Here is a 17,419-nt window from a genome sequence, read left to right as displayed (position 1 = left end):
ATGGACTCGGCTGATCAGAAGTCACTTGCTAAACTGCAGTAAGTTGCTTACGATAGTCTGTCCATGTCCCAAGGCGTGTGCGAAGGGATGACACGTTTCAGGTAAGGGGAAAACTAGAGTTTCTGGCAGACTTCAGAACAGGAATGCCTCTCACTTTGCATCTCTACAATAACTTGTCCATTTAACCCAGCTGAAAAGGCACAAGAATCCCCCTTTTATTTTAGTCAGTCCCACAGAGAGCAGATAAATCTTTTCCTCTCTATCTTAAGACTCTTGTATCTTTATTCTGGAGACGAAAGAGCTTAGTCCAAAACAGCTTAATCCTCTGAGTGAAATTCAACAGGATTTTTTTTAAAAAAGGCAGCCAGGAAAAGTTTGAGGGAAGCCTTATTCAGGCATATAGTAGGAAAAACGGCCGCAAGTTAATTCCCCTTCTCCTGTATTGCTTTAAGTGTCAAATACTGCTATCAGGAGGCAAAAAAACGCTCTGCTCCCATCCGTCCTACGGGAAGGGAGCCCGCCTAAGTAAACGCTTCCATTAAAATAATAACAATAATAAAATGATGTTTTCAAGATAAAAATAAGGGGAAGAGGCGAGTCCCGGCGCCGGGCCCGCGCCGCACACGAGGCCCCCGCCCGCCCTCCGCGGGGCTCCCCCCGCCCTCGGCCCCTCCGCAGGCCGTCGCCTCCCCGCCCGGCCCGGCCCGGCCCGGCCCCCGCCTCGCCGGCCCGGCAGCCGCGGGCCGCGCTTTCCCGCGGGCGGCGGCGCCTTACAGCGGTGAGTGGCGGCCGCGTCATGGCGGCGGCGGCGGCAGCCGGCGGGGAAGGGGGGAGGGAGGCCCTGCGCCCTGCGCCCTGCGCCCTGCGCGAGGCGGCCCCGCCGCCCGCGGCCGTTGGCGCGGTTCTGCCTGCGCGCGGGGCCGCCGCCCGCCGCTCGCCGCCCGCGCCCCGTCCGCCCGTGCCGCTGCGCGAGGGCGGAGGCGGCCGAGGGCGGCGCGGGGCGGCGCAGCCGGGCCCGGGCCGCCGCCGCGGGCGGCCTCCACCCCGCCGGGCCGGGCCGGGCCGAGCCGGGCCGAGCCGAGCCGAGTCTCAGCGCGGGTCGGGAACAGCGTCAGGAATTAGCGTCCTTCGCTGCCAGAGCGCTCGGTTTTATTTTATTTTTTCCCTTTAACCCATTACATCCTTAAGCAGCTCTAACGCTTGAAATAACCGCGTGACAATATTTGGCTTTTGTTTTTCCGTCTTTTTTTTTAAGCTTCGAGAATAATAAGCCTGTTTAGAAACAGCTGTTCTTAAAGCCTCGCTGGTAAGCAAATGCCCGTAGCGTTGAAGCTCTCGGGAGGATGAGGTTCGTACAACCCGCACGGAGACTTTCGGTGTGCTTCCAGCATGACCCACTGGAAGACAGGCCAAGTTCTCCTCTTGGCTTGGCAGGGTGCCTTGGGAGACAGCGGGCTTCGCGAGCAGCTCTGCCGTGCGCTAGAAGAATGAGGAACGTTTCTTTTGCTGGCTTACTCCGCCTGAAGACAAGCGTAGTAGTTAATGAGGGGCTGGTTCCTGCGTGTGTTGTTTTTCGTTTTTAAGACACGTGCAGCTTGTTTGACAGCGCTGCCGGCCGAGTCTCTAGGTCAGTGACATGGTCCTGAAACAGCGGGAGCTCTTCGGCTCAGTGCGTAGAAATCCCTGAAGTGTCTGTGTCTTCTGCGATCATGGATATAACTTTCTTAGCTGTTGCTCACCACGACGAGAGCAAAACCCTGTTTTTCTGGAGAAGTGGGGAGCTGAGACAGAGAGGGAAATATTCTTACCGACAAGCCTTAGAGACGTGATAGAGACTTCACTCCTATAGTCAGCAGAAAGGTGATGTTTCACGCTGTTCCCTAGAGGTGCTCTTTGCTCTCATTTGAGAGATCCAGGGAGACTGGAAGCTGAGAGCCCAAACAGCCTGAAGCTAGGCAGTATGAGATCCCAGAAGATTTGCTTAATGTTGCAAAGGTAGTCTGCAGCAGTCAGGGGACAAAATGTAGGTAGGTATGCTACCTCTCAGGTTAGTCTCTGGGACAAGTATTTTTGTCATTAAATGCTTTAAAATAAGTTGAATGGAAGTGAAAGCTTCTATGTGATGTGTCTGCCTGTCAGAGGTATTGTTGTAAGTAGTTTATAAGTTTCATCTTTCTCTTTCCTCAGGGTTCAAATATCTCAACACCTGCCAGGAAACTGGGGACTCTTCACTCTGTAGTAGCAGACAAACAAGTGTGAAGCATGAGGATGAACTCTGCTATTCAGGCTGCTGTTGACCTCACAGCAGGAGCTGCAGGTAATGTTGGAAAGGCCTTAACTGCACAAAACTTCTGCAATCATCTCCATTTTAAAGAACGGTATGGAAGTGAAGCAGCTGACTTCAGCCAGTGTTGTGAATGCACTATCATGCCTCCTTAGTGGAAACCCTTGCCAAAAAGGAAATGTGTAACCTTTATTTTAGACTAATAATTTTCCAGGAGTAGATTTAAGTGTCAGTGTTAGGTTTTCCTGCTTACATGAGTTTTGGAATATCAGTCACAAGTAGAGCTTTGCAATAAATTCATGCAGTGAACAAGTTCTGTTACAGGAGCTCCATCTAATTGAAACAGGCAAGAGGCTATCTGAAGGGCTGTTGGCTCAGATAATATTCAAATGGAAATCTTTAAAAGCTGAGAAACTTAGTGGTATGACTGGTGTTCGTTTATTTTCTTAACTAGCTTCCACTTAGACCTGGTCTGTGCGATAAAGCTTTGTTGTAGTTGTCACAACACAACAACTGGAAAAAGTTGCACTATCTCACTGACATTGCTGTATTGGCAATGTCTGTGTTTAATGGATGTATCAGTTGTTAACTCTGCTGGGGAAAGGGGTCTTTTGGATGTTAGAAATCTCATTTTGGGGGAGCAAGGAGGAAATACAGCTGTAGTGGTAGTGGCAAAGCTTTTATCATAAGGACAGTCTTAGCCACAAAGAGAAGCTAGTTTCCCAAAGAAGCTTACATGATGTCCAGAACAGACAAAATGTTGGGCTGGAATGGCTAATGTGATGAAAGAGAAAGGAAAGATTTTTATTTAATATGCTGTTGTGATCAGTTTAATGGTTTTTATTTTTTTCTTTTTCCTCATACAGTGCCTATTACAGTCAGTCTTTTTAATGACAGTGTTACTGCCATGGATATGACCATATTAAGTGCATTCAGTTCAAGGGTAGTTATTGGAGGTCAGTTTTCAGAATGCAGTTACCTTAGTACAGTAAGGAAACAAGGGGTGGCAGCTTTATTAATCCAGTGTAGCATCTTCATAAAGCATTTGGTCTTCCATTGTGTTTTACCCAGATAATACTTCCTTTATGTTCATTGACTTGACAACACCTTGTTTCCTTGCAAGGAAAGAGGAGTGTTTCTGCTATTATTCCTTCATTGCCTTAGAAAAATTCATCTCTGTTAGTCTGTTCTTTCTTCCTTAAAAGAAAAAAAAATGCTCTATTTTCAAAGAAGCAATTTACTATTTGTGCAGTTCTTGACAGTTTGCTGGTGCTTCCAGGCGCTTAAATGCGAGGAGTGATTGCTTTACTTTCCAGTACTTCAGCTCAGGAAGGCTGCTGTTAACATCCAGGGCAGTGGAGCACCCTGACTCCCAAACTGTCTTTCTGAATTGAAGCCTGAAGTGTCTCATCTTGGCTGCTACAAGAGCTAGAAACAAGCCTTATCTTAGAAAGTTGTTGCTCGGTGGTGCTATTCTATGCACACATGCATGCAGCCAATGTGCATTTTAGGTTTGCTTCTTTTTTGGCAGTAGAGATAAGAAAGATCATAAATTATGCTGTTTTCTCCTCTGGTATAGTTATTTCTTCAGATAGGATTAAGGAATTTGTATCTTTTTCAATGTGACTTCAGTATTCATAAATCATTGCTCTTGTTCTTTGCTTTGCTACCACTGTTGTAATAGAAGGTTTTGTTGTTCCTCTAGTGTTTGTTTATCTTCTGTACTCTTTCCACAAACCAGCTCTGTACGCTTACATTCATTGGTAGTTACAGGTCTCTGCTCCCTTTAGAAACCTTATTTAACAAGCCAAACAGTGTTTGGCTATTTAACAAGCCGAATGCATAACCTCCCTTGCCAGATAGTCTTTACTAGCTTGTAAGTAATGCTATGTTTGTTGGAACCCTTTCCTTTTGGGGGCAAGTAAATTCAGAACAAGAGAAAACAAATTATTTAGCTGCCTGTTGACTCATAGTTCTTGGCATAGGATCTGAGAAACCTCTAATCACTTCTGTTTGATTAAGCAGGACTCTTTTCCCCACTGCTCCCCTTCTATTATGAGGGACTGTCTTAATCTAAACTTTAAATTCTATTTAATGAGCAGCGTTGAGGGGTGTTACAGTTTCTACTCCTAGTTAGAAGAATTTTATTTTATTTTCTATAATATTTATGAGATGTTAACCAGGACTGTCTGTCTTTACCTTGAAGCTTACAAAATTGTTTGCTGTTCTTTGCTCGGCTTTTATGCCATATCCAGAGATACTGTAAGGAGACATCTTTTTTTCTCTTTGGAACTGCCATTCACAGTCAAATCCCAATTTTCCTAAGGGCATTTCTGGTTTTCCTGGTTCTTCTCCTTGGCTTCTTCCAATGGCTGTTATTTTACCACATGTGGCTGTTTTAGGTCCATCTTCCCACAGGAGCCCAGTATTTGTCCTGTAGACTCCTATCTACCTGAGCTCCCTGCAAGAAGCATTGGCTGAGCCTTTTTAGAGCTCCTGCTCTGCTTTTCGTATGAGGCTTATGTTGCTGTTACCAGCATAAGCCAGCTATTTCTCTCACTGGTTGTCCTTCCAGAGCAAGAAGCTTTTCAGGTATTGCTTCCTTGCAGGGTTTGCTCTGGAACTTTTAATGACTTCTGTAGTTGAGAATCAGGCATTGTGAGGCATGGGATCGTGGGTTCCTCTTAAAGGCCCAAAGTATCTCTTTGCAGAGGCGCAACAATGATGCAACACAAACCTGTGTTTGCAAAGAGTAAAATCTGAGAATTTTAACCCTAGTTAAACCAGAGCTTGCTTGCTTTTCTTCTCCCTTGGAGGAAGAATAACTAGACTTGATTAATTAGGTTCGCACATGCAGTCTTGTTTTTACTTCTGTCTTTTTATATTATCTGGATTTACAGATAATTATTTCAGTTTTGTGATTGAAAAATAGCACCTAGTTTGTATCCTCTTTGAGGTATATGTGTGCCAACTGTGCTTTGGTAAAAGATAAACTTCTATTTTAGGCTAGTTCTTCTTTCTTTTTAAAACATCGAAACTATGAGATCCATATAAGACACATCCTCTGCTTGCTATTAGACACAGTTCCCAGTATGTTGCTGTCATAATAAATTTCAGTAAGAAATACTAGTGTATAATCTTCAGCCTTTTCTGCAGACTATTGGATTAACTTGGATCTCATGGAAAAGTACTATAGTGTGGACAAAGTGGTTATAGAAGATATTGATGGAAAAGTATCTGACAAATTCCTAGGGTATTGACCTTGCAGTTCTGTTTGGACAAGATAACATGTTGAGAAATGTTGCCCTCTTGCCCTTTTTTTTTTTTTTAACTTCTCCTGGACAGTTTCTTACAGTAGGTAGGAATAAATGTAACTAAGAGTCATCTGGAGTTTTGAAATGAAGGATTTATCTTTGGTTATCAGTTTATAATGTATCATTAGTTTTAACATTCTCTCTGCAGTGTTCTTGTCCTGGAATAATCTTTAAGAGGAATCTTTGTATCCCCTGCTTACAAATCTTGTAGTTCTGTTGTTGGCACATAAAATCAAGCTTCTGAACCACTACATTAATGAGGAAGGCAAAACATTGCTTAGTTTATAATCACAGGTGATTCAATTGTAGGACAATACTTTTGTTAAGTATCTATTTGTATAAATAAACTGATTAATTGAAATACTAATTTTTATTAAGCTAACAACATATTTAATGAGACTCAAGTTGCTGCTGCTTTTACGTGTAATTTTTTTCCTCCAGGGAACTAAATTCACCACTGACGTATTAGATGCCATTGCACTAAAATCAGTGCAGTTGTCTTTTTCCAGCAGAGAATTCATCCACTGCATGACTTAAATAATAGTGTTTTTTGTATATAGGCCCTTCACTCATGATAGCCTTCAGTCACCCTCTTAACTTCCACTGCTTGCTTAGGTGGGACTGCGTGTGTGGTGACTGGCCAGCCCTTTGACACAGCAAAGGTGAAGATGCAGACGTTCCCTGACATGTATAAAGGAATTGTTGACTGTTTTGTGAAGACCTATAAACAAGTGGGGTTTCGAGGCTTCTACAAAGGGACCACACCAGCGCTTGTAGCCAACGTTGCAGAGAACTCGGTCCTGTTCATGTGCTATGGATTTTGCCAGCAAATTGTGAGGAGAATTGTTGGAGTAGAAAGGAAAACAAAGCTCAGGTTAGTAACAGAAATCTGTTTTGTATTTGCAAAAAAAAGAAAAAAAGTCATTCAACCGCTAATATTGTTGTGATGCACCTGAGATGCTCCAGGCCTCTCCCTGCCAATACACTGTGTAGTATGATGTTTTGGAATATTGATTTTTGTGCTAGGGTATGGCATCTAACTATAACAGAGCAGTCTGCTTTTCACTGCAGCTGGCTGGTTTGGGCAGTCACAATTTAACTGGAATATTTAAGACTTGAACTACTTCACCAAAGGGACCAAGCATTGCAACACCTGTAAAGTTGGTGTTCTCTCTATTGCCATGTTCTGACTTTACAGAGTAGGTAATGCTTCCTCTCACTGGGAGACATACTGAAGGGAGAAGACTTTTATGTAATTTTGTCTTGTGGGTTCTTTTCTGTTTTTGGTGGGTATGTTTTTGTTTTGTTTGAGGGTTTTTCTTTCCAGTTGTAAAGACTTGAATCTAATGGCCATGGTGGTTGGACTGAAATTCCATATAGCCCGGTGTGTTTCTACAGCATTGGCAATAAGTGGGGATGCCGAGGGATGAGGAAAAAGAGAAGATCCATCTCACATTTCCTCCAGATCCTCTGACAGCCTATTATACTTTGTTCAGAGAATTAATCATGGTGAGATTTGTTTAGTCAGTGACTTTAGTGGATCTCTTTTGAAGCACTTGTCCAGTCACCCTTTGAGTTCTTGTAAATTCCTTGCATCTACTACACCCTTTGGCAAGGATTTCTGCTGGTGGTAACCATTAATTCAGTAACTGGCAGAGACAGTGAACTGTCAGTCCTTAGCTGCTGTCTTTCCCACTCAGGATTTTGCAGACATCTGTCAGTTGCTTTGTGCTTCCTTGCCCACCTGAGCCTTTTTCTAGGTGGAAGGGTCCCAGCCCACCCAGTCACTCAGCACCCAGAGGCTGCTCATTCTTCTGGTCACCCTAGCTGCTGCCTTTCTCTAAAACTCTCTTCATTCTAACACATCTGGCTTTTGAGCTCATGAGACCAGGGCTTTGTGGAGTATTCCAGGTGTAAACAAGCCGTGGATTTATACAGTGACATAATGATCACAATCTCTTTCTAACAAGGATGGCTTTTCTTCAGGTTCACCACTTCACAGCTGTCAAGTGGTCCAGTAGTTTGTGTGCCTTACTGTTGGCCATTTCTTATGGTATGTTTCTATGCAGTGGTGAGAGTAACTGCACTTTTTTCATCTATACGCTGCCCCATGGTGTGTAAAAGACTCATGTGATGCTATCCTAGCTACCCTTCATTCGTTCTGAGAGTAATGCAAAGCTGAACCACATTCAGCTTTTTATTAATAGCTTTGTTCTGGCTTCAGTCACTTCCATCTCTAAATAGAAGTGGCTGAGGAGCTGTGATACTGCATTCCACATTTCTGATGTAACACAGCTACAGAAGCGTAAGGCAGGTATCCAAAAGTGATATTACACTCCTCCTGTCAGGTGTTAGGATGTGCTGTGTTCTAGACAGAGGCTTGGTATGAGACAATATGAAGTGATGAAGAAGCAAGTTATATTAACTGCTTTCTACTTTTTATTCCTGTCATAGATCAGGAATTTTCAGCTAGCTTAACTTACAGACCCAGCATTTTTTCCCACTAAAATGTAGCATGTAGGCCTACTGACAGCATGCTTTTCTTGGTTATTACTTGTGGATTCCTTGGAAGTAGCCCAAAGACTTGCAGAAGTCCTAGGATCACTTCTTAAAATCACTGATTGAGAAGTGCCGTATGCCTGTTTACAATGTATGTAGCTGGAGTAGGTCCAGGAAACTTCCAAATAATGTGCATCAGTGTATGCCATGTTTCAGAGCAGGATACAGAATGGGAATGTAAATTGAATATACAGCAATAGCAAGTGTCTCTGACATCTTTCCCTGTTTTCCTTGATCAGATGCCAGTAGTTTTCAAATTCAGACTGGCAGCCTAATACGTTGTTGGTCAGAGTAAATAGTGAGACTGCAATACCAAGCAGGACTGTATTCGAACAAAACGCTAGAGGATTTAATTTTACTAGAAAGATTTCTCCCTCAGCCCTACTCTCTTCATCTGGATCATCATGGGGGTCATCTTTATAAGCAGCACCTATGAGAGTTGTATTGACACAGCCTGCAATGGTGCACTGAATACATGTGGTCTGCATCACCACCTGGTCTTGTTTTGGAAGAGTCAGGAGCCTTGTAGCGTGCTGCAGGGGAAGGGGGGAAAACCCTGATCAGTGGCCATACCTTGGGTGCAACGAGCAGGGAGCTATAACCCTCGCTGTGCCTGCTGTTTAGAAACTGCCCTGCTGTCTTAGCCTGAAGAACAAAATACGTAAAGTCACAAACTGAGGTGAACATGACTATTTTCCTCTTACCTATATTTAAGCAATAGCTTGCCCCCACGCACACTGTTTTATAGTCTCTGAGATTTCTCAAAATTAACTACAAGAGCTTGCTTTTGCTTTAGCTGCCTTTTCAGTAATATGTTTAAATGGCTTGGAAATAAACTTGTCTAGCCTCCCTGTGGTTAGGGATCCCTTGATTAGTGTGTGACCCCTGGAAAACCATTACAAGCACAATTACAAAACAGCACTTCTTCCAGTTAAAGGAATACCTGTCATTGAGGTGTGAGACAAAAAAGACAGACAGGAAGAGAAGTGCTAAATTCCATTACTTTTTAAATGTCTATTTAATTCAACCAAACTGACTGGTTTTCATGCTAAAGTCAAAACTGAGGCAATTATTGTCCATGTTCACCTCAGTCCAACTTTCTCAGTACGTGACTAATCTGCTTAAACAGATTATTTGCTTTGGAAAGCAAAATAAATATATTTTATAGAAACAGCAGCATAGAAGTAGAACATTTTTGCTCCTGTACTATGCTGGTCAAAACTTTTCCCCTGAGAAAAATACTGAATTAGGCATTTTATGTTGAGAGGGAACTTGCACAGTATTCAAGGCTTATCACTTCTGCAGTGAAGTTCACTACATTAAAGACCAACACCTAGACAGCACATCTAGTTGAACTGTTTTGTGTGGAATTAAAACCATCAAGACAGGCAAAGTAGGAAAGAGTTCAATTATTTCTTAGTCCTTCATGTACATTTGTTAGTATCCTTGTCGTATAGCCTCTAGGGTTTTTTTCCCCCTTAAAAGAGAAAAGATTCTATGTATTCTTCAGCATGCAGTTAGAGGGCACCTCTTCCATCTTTTCTCATCCTAATTCTTCTGTGTGTAACTGTATTGCCTTGCTGTAGCCCATAGCGTAATTACTGCAAGGAACAGTCACATACTGTATTTTTTTTAACTCTGCCTTGCTCTGTCTTGAGCTTTAGCAGGTTGCATCTCAGACCCCTGTTGCACCAAGCTGCGTGCTACAGAAGGGTCATGAAATTGGTGTAATTTCTCATTTGCTGTGTACTATTCAGTTACAGCTCTGCAGACAATTACTGATTTCTTTCTTCTTTGACAGTTCTTGTCACTGCCATACCTGAATATTTCACAAGCTTTAACTTTAACTTTGGTTTCATGGTGCTTCTATGAGGTGAAAAGTTGTGGCTTTAATTCCTCTCTGATTCTATAGGTGTTCAGAACTACTGGGCACAGGGCCAGTTTCTCCTTGGCATGGAAAGAGGTTCTGTGCAGCGGCTTGGTCAGGTTTTGCTGTACTGGCTCTGCAGGCTCTGAAAGGAGGGAGGAGCTTCACTTTTGTGCTCTGCTGTCATGCAGCTCCTGTCTGATATGTCAAGGTCTGTAGCAGCAGGTTTTAAGCATATCATAAGCTGTATGGTCTTGGAGTACCAGCCTTCCAGTCCTGGCTATTTATCAGTCCAGACTTTGCAGCTATTTGTAAAATCAGTTACCATGAAATAAGTCCCTGTTTTGTAATACTGTGAGTTAATGCAGTTTACAGTGGTGTCCTGTTCAGTGGTATGTTCTGTGTTTATCTGCATTATCTGTGTCATACAGTTGCCTTCATGCTAGCTCATCTACAGCAAAGATGTTAACAGCACAGCATTCCTTGATTTCAGACTTGTAGCATCTTCCACTTGAAAAATCTATATTAATACCAGTACAGTGGATCTGAGAACACTAACATCTGTATAAGGCAATTCTTGCCCATTTCTTCTTAGGGAGGTGATTAGTCCCCAAAAGTTGCCCAGTAAAACAAAAGTCTAAGTAAATTCTTCTAAAAGCCAAGAAAGGAAAGATTTGATTGTGTTTATTCTGCTGCAGTCACTAAAATACAGTACAAAGGGTAAAGGTTGCAATGCAGCTCCTTAGGTGTCAAAGGAAATGATCTATTTGAGATTTATATGAAGATGAAATTAGCTAGTTTTTCCATCTCTGTAGTTCAAGCAGCTCCATTTTCCTCTTGAGACTCTCCTTCCCGCAAGATTGTCCTTAGTGTTTCTTTGTAATATTTATAGGGTGTAGGTTCAGGAAGCAGTGGCTCCAGCATGACTCGAAGGCCAGTGCCCAAATACACTCTGCAGTTTCTCTCTTGCAGTGATCTGCAGAATGCTGCTGCAGGCTCCTTTGCCTCTGCCTTTGCCACCCTTGTCCTCTGCCCCACGGAGCTGGTGAAGTGCCGTCTGCAGACCATGCATGAAATGCAGTTGTCAGGAAAGATAATGCAAGGACACAAGTAAGTATAGCTCCTGCCAGGAATCTCTGAAATCTCTTGCTTTTTGTGTGTGTCTTTTTTAATTCTGTGTTGACTCAGCAGTGTCACATTTGTACTGTGCTGTTAACCAAGAAAGAGCTGCGATAGAGAAGGTCACAGCACATGCCTGGGTTCCCTTCAGTTGCTAGCAAAGTTGGGTGCCAGTGAAACATTCCAGGCAGGATTCTGTTCTAATTCTACACAAGTTCTGTTGTCTATACAGTGGTCTAACCCTTAATGCTAGCTGAAATTATTTATGGTTCTGTAATTTTCTATTTATCAAGCTATCAAGAATCACTAACTGCATCAACCTCTTTATCAGTACAGTTTGGTCAGTAGTGAAGGGGGTTCTTCAAAAGGATGGTCCCCTTGGATTTTATCGTGGCCTGTTAAGCACTTTGCTGCGGGAAGTCCCAGGATATTTCTTCTTCTTTGGAGGATATGAACTGAGCCGGTCATTCTTTGCCTCTGGGAGATCAAAAGATGAATTAGGTATGGTTCTCCTTATTCCAGGTAGATTCTAGATTCTAACAATAACCATGTTATTGGTGACACAGGGAGAGTGGCATAGCTTGCCTGCAGATATGCTGATGATGCATAGCAGATGTAAAATGCATGTAAAGATAAGAAAACTGGAGAGGCATTGGAAATGGAGGTGTGCATTTGGTATATACGTGGTAAAGAATTTGAAGTGGCTTTTGTAAGTGGAGAGTAAATATATTGAGCTAATGCTAATATTAAAAAATGACTTCAATGTCTGACACTACAGTATCACAAAACACTGAATTACTTTATTTCAGTAGCTGTTTAGAGTGATTTGGAAGTCTTTAGCTCTGTTCTCTTGAATAGCATATAAATGCATGGTGATCTTTATAAAGTTGCAACCTGTCTTACCATTAAATGCCATTATAATGATAGTAACAAAACACTAAGATCCAAAATTAGACATTCAAAATCAGAAGATACGAGAGTAAAGATTGCTGATCTCCTTTGGAAGACTTAACAATAACCCTTTGTCTTGCTGGGAGTTAATATTTCAACTGCATGCTTTCTGGTCTATGTTGTTGCAAAACATTTATAAATATCCAATCTGAAATGCAAAATGAGGTTGCATCATGAAAAATAACTGACCATGGAATAATTTCATTGTACCAAACAAGTCTCTATAAGTCATTAGTGTCACTGTGACATGACTCTAAAACTTCTCACGCTGAGCCTGAGAAAGTTCATTAAAAAGTGATTATAATTGAAAGGGGGAGTGGAGTTAAAATTTTGTCTTAACTGTATTAACTGAACTGAGTTACACTTAGCACAGCCTGTAGCTAAAAGGCAGTCCTTACAACCTTTGAGCTTGTGGTTAGACTGGAACTTAGTGGCTTCCAGTTAACTTAAAGGTTTGAGGGAGGCAGAAGCTGCTCTTCTGCCATAAGCAGGTTCCTCTACATTCTCCTTTACTCTTCTGCAGAAGAAATACAGTGCCATTTACATTGATAAATGTGCTGTGTAGAAAAACTTATTTCTTAACCTTAGGTCCCATTCCTTTGCTGCTAAGTGGAGGTTTTGGAGGCAGCTGCTTGTGGATTGCTGTGTATCCTGTGGACTGTGTCAAATCCAGAATTCAGGTTCTTTCAATGACTGGAAAACAGACAGGTTTTATGGGAACATTTGCAAGCATTGTTAAAAATGAAGGTGAGTGTGCTGAATATCAACTGAATCTGTAGGGCTGCAGACTCAAACTTATCCCCTTCAGTACAGAAAATTAGTTAAGATATCTAGTATATTAGTATATCAATAATATGTTAGAGACTGACAGACAAGTAATCCTAAGAGAAATATTGATGCTGTTATATTCTGGCAACAAAAAATGAGACCTACAGCATTCTACTGTAGTGTTCAGTTCAGGAGACGATTCACTTAAGGCTAGCAGAAGTTTTGTATGTGTTAAAAGCAGATAAATGAACAAATTCCATTTACCTGTGAGCAACCCTACACATGAAATGAACTGTTTAAATTCAGTAGAGCATTTCTTCCCCTTAGAAAATACATAATTCAATACTACATGACTGACTGAGGGATCTCCAAGTCTGATTAGACTGGCAACTCTGAGCATCCCCCTAAGAGTCTCGTATCTGGAAAAGGCTTGGAGTAGACACTACAGATGTTGGTACAAGAATGTTGATGGCAGCAGATATGAATCCTGGCCCTGTTATTAGGGAAGATGTTCATTATGAAAGCAGGAGCTCTACAGTAGTCCCGCCCTCTTTTCTGTCCCCTTCCAGTTCTGGTGCAGCTGCTGTGAATTGTGTCCTCTGACCAAGGTGGCCAGTTGGATGACCTGTCATGCCAGAGATCAAGCTTCTAACATATGCATCTAAAGTTAAATGGCTAAGCTCACGTTATAGCTATTCCTTTTATATCAATATCCAGAAAATGCTCTAAAATCCTAAACAATTAGCTGCTGCATCAGTGAGTTCAGCTCTGTGTCCCTCTAAGCAGAAGCATTACTTCACTACCCTTCAAAAATGAAAGCACAGAGGTTGATGCGGATCAGCATTTTAACACTCAAGTTCTACTAACCAGGTCTGATTTCATTTTCAGGTGTATTTGCCTTGTATTCTGGACTGAAGCCTACAATGATCCGTGCATTCCTGGCCAATGGGGCATTGTTCCTTGCCTACGAATACAGCCGGAAACTCATGATGAGCCAAATAGATTCTTACTGATACCTTCCAGCAAAGGGAGAACAACCTTTTAAAATGAGCAAAAACCTGTAGATAGTATCAGGGTCCGATTAGAGCCAAAGCGGTGACCTTATTTTAAGGAACTTGGCTCCAGTTTAAGATTTATGACTTTAAATTTAAAGTGGATTTTTTTTAATGCTTTTTGTTATTGTTTGTTTTAGACACGTGTATTTCTTGAATTGGACTTGCAGAACTATCTCCATCCTGCAGATACTGCACTAGGTACATTGCATGTCATAAAAAGGTCTTTTCCACCTGGAATGGTGTTCAAAAGATGACCTAACTACATTGACCTATTAGGTTTAATGTAACATGCAGCAATAGGCTGTGATTCATTTAAGACAAAGCACCATTTCAAAAATCTATGCTGCAGTTATTAAGTTTTCCAGTTGTTGTTGATAGAAAGCATCTCTGACTCAAAATAACTGCAGTCTTGTCTAGCCTTGGTGAGTATGACTTGCCTCTAACTCTCAGCTAGGTCCACATCCTTCTCTGTAGCTTCCTTCTGCTCTGTGACTTTCCAAGGCCAATGCAGTCAGCTTATGACTTACAAAAACTGTCCCAGTAAATGGGCTTGTAAAAGCAGGAAGTTTCCTTTCCACCCCCCTCTCCCTGGTATATATACATTTATACTCATATGACCTAAAGCTGAGCCATTCCTGTGCTACAGGTAGAACTTGAAGTTATTGCCTTTAAAAGATATATGCAACATTTTTACACAAATGTTATAGTTCTCTAGATTCTTCTAAGAAGTGCTTGAGCACACTGAATATCAATGAGTTAAACACTTGTAGAAAGGAGGACTTCTGGAAATAGCTCTTGGCTCAAAGCACAAAGTTGCAACCTTGAGCTGACTCTTGGTTGGGCCATGCTGACCTAGACAAGCCCATCTACTTGAACAGGAAGCTGAAGAGGAACAGAAGGGCAGCACTGAGTTCTTAAAGATGACTGACCTCACCCTGTCTTAGGGAGGAGTGTTGCCACATGTGCCACTTGCTGTGTCTCTTCAGCTGAGTGGAAAAAGCTCATATGACTGGACAGCTCATATCACCATCAGGCCTGGAGGGTGTACCTGCGTGTTCATGTTACTTGATTAAACATGCAGCCCAAGGCCAGTTGGTTACCATTGTCTATAATGATACAGTAACACCTATTTTTAGATGCCACTTTCACTCTGAAGAAATTTGTCATAGAAGCAGGCTTTATCCTGGGGAAAAGGCCTGATTTCAAGTAGGTCTCAAAGTAGCACGGTTCATAAATCATGCATGGAGCTGTACAGAAGAATGTTGACTGTGTGCTTACAACAGCTAGCTTAGTCCCCCCTCTCTGTTCTTGGCAGAGCTCTTTGCCCACCAAAATCATCTGAGCTACAGTAGCTCTAAAGAAATGAGTTTCTCCTCACTAAAGATTAGGTCACTGTCATTGGAAATACTAGCTAACAGTTGTGGCCTGTAAAACTGACCAATTACAACTGAAACCGCGTACCTCAGAAGGAAGAAAAAGCTTTAGGCACAGATGTCTCAGTACGTACTGTGGAACTGGAATTCACTTGAATTGGCTACTCTACTGCAGCACTCTAGCCTCCTGGCAAAAAGTAGTCTCTGCAGTTCTGCAAACCCTGCTTCATGTGCAACAAGAACCAAACATTTCACTTTGAACAGCCGTGAGAAAAAGAGTTACAAGCTGCACATGGCTGAAGAATCTTCAGTGGCTACTGCAACGCATTAGTGCACTGGAAGCAGTAATCAACAAGGTAGCACTGTGCATAGTCAGTACTTTAAGGAATTTATGCCAAATGTTTAAACAACTCAGGTACGAAGGTGGGGCTCTCAGAGGTGTTCGACTTCTTTTCAAACTTGTTTATCACAAGATGAATGGTACATTTATATGCGTTTGTAATAGTTACAGAAAGGTAAAAATTGAATCCACAGCAGTGGAATACTTCAATCTATTTCTTAGATTTGTCTTTGCTTTCATTTTTTAAAGCTGACAGTTGAATTTTTTAAAAACAAATGTTGAGGCTTCAAGAGAAGCAAGATTTTTAGAACCAAAAGTAGAGGCTGAAATGGACATGCATTTTGAGAGGTTATAATGTGCAAGTATCACAACTGCTTCGGCTGTACACTTGTGTCAACTGTTCAGTGTTCAGCACTCTGAAAACTTCATAATGCTGGAAGTAAGAACTCATGGGAATAAAGTTTGATTTAACTGAGTACCTGATTAGTTTTTTGGAATGAAGTTTACCAAACTTGTGTAGCTGAAGAACAAAGACATACAGTTTAAAGTCAATGTCACTGCCCCTCTAGAATTAAAGGGGTTTCTAGAAGCAATCAGTGACTCACTGAAGCTCTCAAAATTGAACAGGGTAACTTAACAAGGTGCTGTGAATAAAAGCAGATTTGGTGTGATCCACCACAGAAAATAAAGGCTTTGTAAGTACTAAAAGCAGGTCTAGTATTAGTGCTTAACTCATTTGATTAACATGATATTGAGCTATAAAAGCAAGTTTCTTGCCCCCTCCCCCCCCACAAAAAAGAACTCTTAGAAGTAGAAAGTTTAAACAATGAAAGTTTTTTTCTGAAGAGCCTGCAGATGCATCTTCCTCCACCACTCTGAAAACCAGAGGAGGTTAACAGCAGCAAAGCCACTGCAGAAGAGGGAATTCAGGAAGTACTGTACTATCTTCTGCCCCATAAGGTAGAGATCAAGTTTTTTTTTTCAGTGCATCTCTTGTACAGCTGTCTATTTTGTTATTCAATCCTGCTTACGCAGTAGCTGGAGCTTAACAGCATGCTTCAATTCAAAGGGGGGAGGGGGGAATTCTTCAACTGTAACAGCCCCTGCTGTCATGAGATCAGTTTGCCCCACAAGCAGTAACTGCCATGCAAGGGACTAAAAAGGGCATCTGAGGCCAGCACAATCCAGTTGCTAGAGTTAAGCTAAAAGGAACTTGGTCACATCTTATCCCAGTTCTTAGCATAGACAGAGGCCTATCCTGGTTCTTGCTCAGTTACCCTCCAGTGGCGTAGCTTCATTCTCCTACATGAACACAATTTCTTACTTTTCTCCAACCAGACCTTGGCAGTGGTAGAATTAGAGAGACAGCATTAGAGAGCATTAACTTTGCCATCACCCCTTAACCTTGAGGGGCAGCCTCAGGTAGGTTAAAAAAAAAAGTTATGAGGTTGTTAAGCACTGAACCCCCACACACACAAACCCCCCACAGGACACTTGAAACTGAAGAAAGCCACAGTGTACCTCAACTGGTCTTGCTCTGCACAGCAGTTTGGAGTGATGTAGAAATGCAGAGACATGAGGTCCTTCTCCTGTGGACCTAAATGTGATAATCTAGATGGGGGTGGGGGGGGGGGGGGGGAAAACAGTGAAATAGAATCAACTTAATTGGTCCAACCTGAGTATGAGAGGAGGTAGCATGACCTCCATGGAGTACATGGCCTCCAGAGGTCCCTTCAACTTGGAACATTTAGGCACCCCAAAAAGTGAACCAGGCTCACTGCATCCCACA

General features: G+C 42.2%; 1 protein-coding gene across 4 annotated transcripts; it reads left to right on the top strand.

Moving 5' to 3' along the window:
• Positions 1-711: 711 nt before the first annotated feature.
• On the top strand, positions 712-16,105 carry SLC25A15 (solute carrier family 25 member 15). 4 transcript variants are annotated; one of them, XM_062567067.1, is made up of 7 exons: positions 712-778; positions 2,188-2,317; positions 6,214-6,472; positions 10,997-11,134; positions 11,475-11,644; positions 12,683-12,841; positions 13,751-16,105. In XM_062567067.1, the coding sequence occupies exons 2-7, from the start codon at positions 2,263-2,265 to the stop codon at positions 13,873-13,875; spliced, it is 906 nt and encodes a 301-aa protein (XP_062423051.1). In that variant the 5' UTR covers positions 712-778; positions 2,188-2,262; the 3' UTR covers positions 13,876-16,105. The 4 variants fall into 4 exon arrangements, with proteins under 4 accessions (XP_062423051.1, XP_062423053.1, XP_062423054.1 ...); XM_062567069.1 differs by lacking the exon at positions 712-778 and adding an exon at positions 1,096-1,306; XM_062567070.1 differs by lacking the exon at positions 712-778 and adding an exon at positions 1,335-1,627.
• Positions 16,106-17,419: the final 1,314 nt, after the last annotated feature.

This window comes from Rhea pennata, chromosome 1 (genome assembly GCF_028389875.1).
Source record: "Rhea pennata isolate bPtePen1 chromosome 1, bPtePen1.pri, whole genome shotgun sequence".
Lineage (NCBI taxonomy): Eukaryota > Metazoa > Chordata > Aves > Rheiformes > Rheidae > Rhea > Rhea pennata.
This window is presented reverse-complemented; position numbering and strand designations above follow the sequence as displayed.

Bases quoted from the DNA above. Each gene is read 5' to 3' on its own strand.
- SLC25A15 (XM_062567067.1), top strand. From the start codon at position 2,263: ATGAGGATGAACTCTGCTATTCAGGCTGCTGTTGACCTCACAGCAGGA. The intron at 6,473-10,996 runs GTTAGTAACAGA...TCTCTCTTGCAG, and splicing joins GAAAGGAAAACAAAGCTCAG to TGATCTGCAGAATGCTGCTG. The intron at 11,645-12,682 runs GTATGGTTCTCC...TCTTAACCTTAG, and splicing joins GAGATCAAAAGATGAATTAG to GTCCCATTCCTTTGCTGCTA.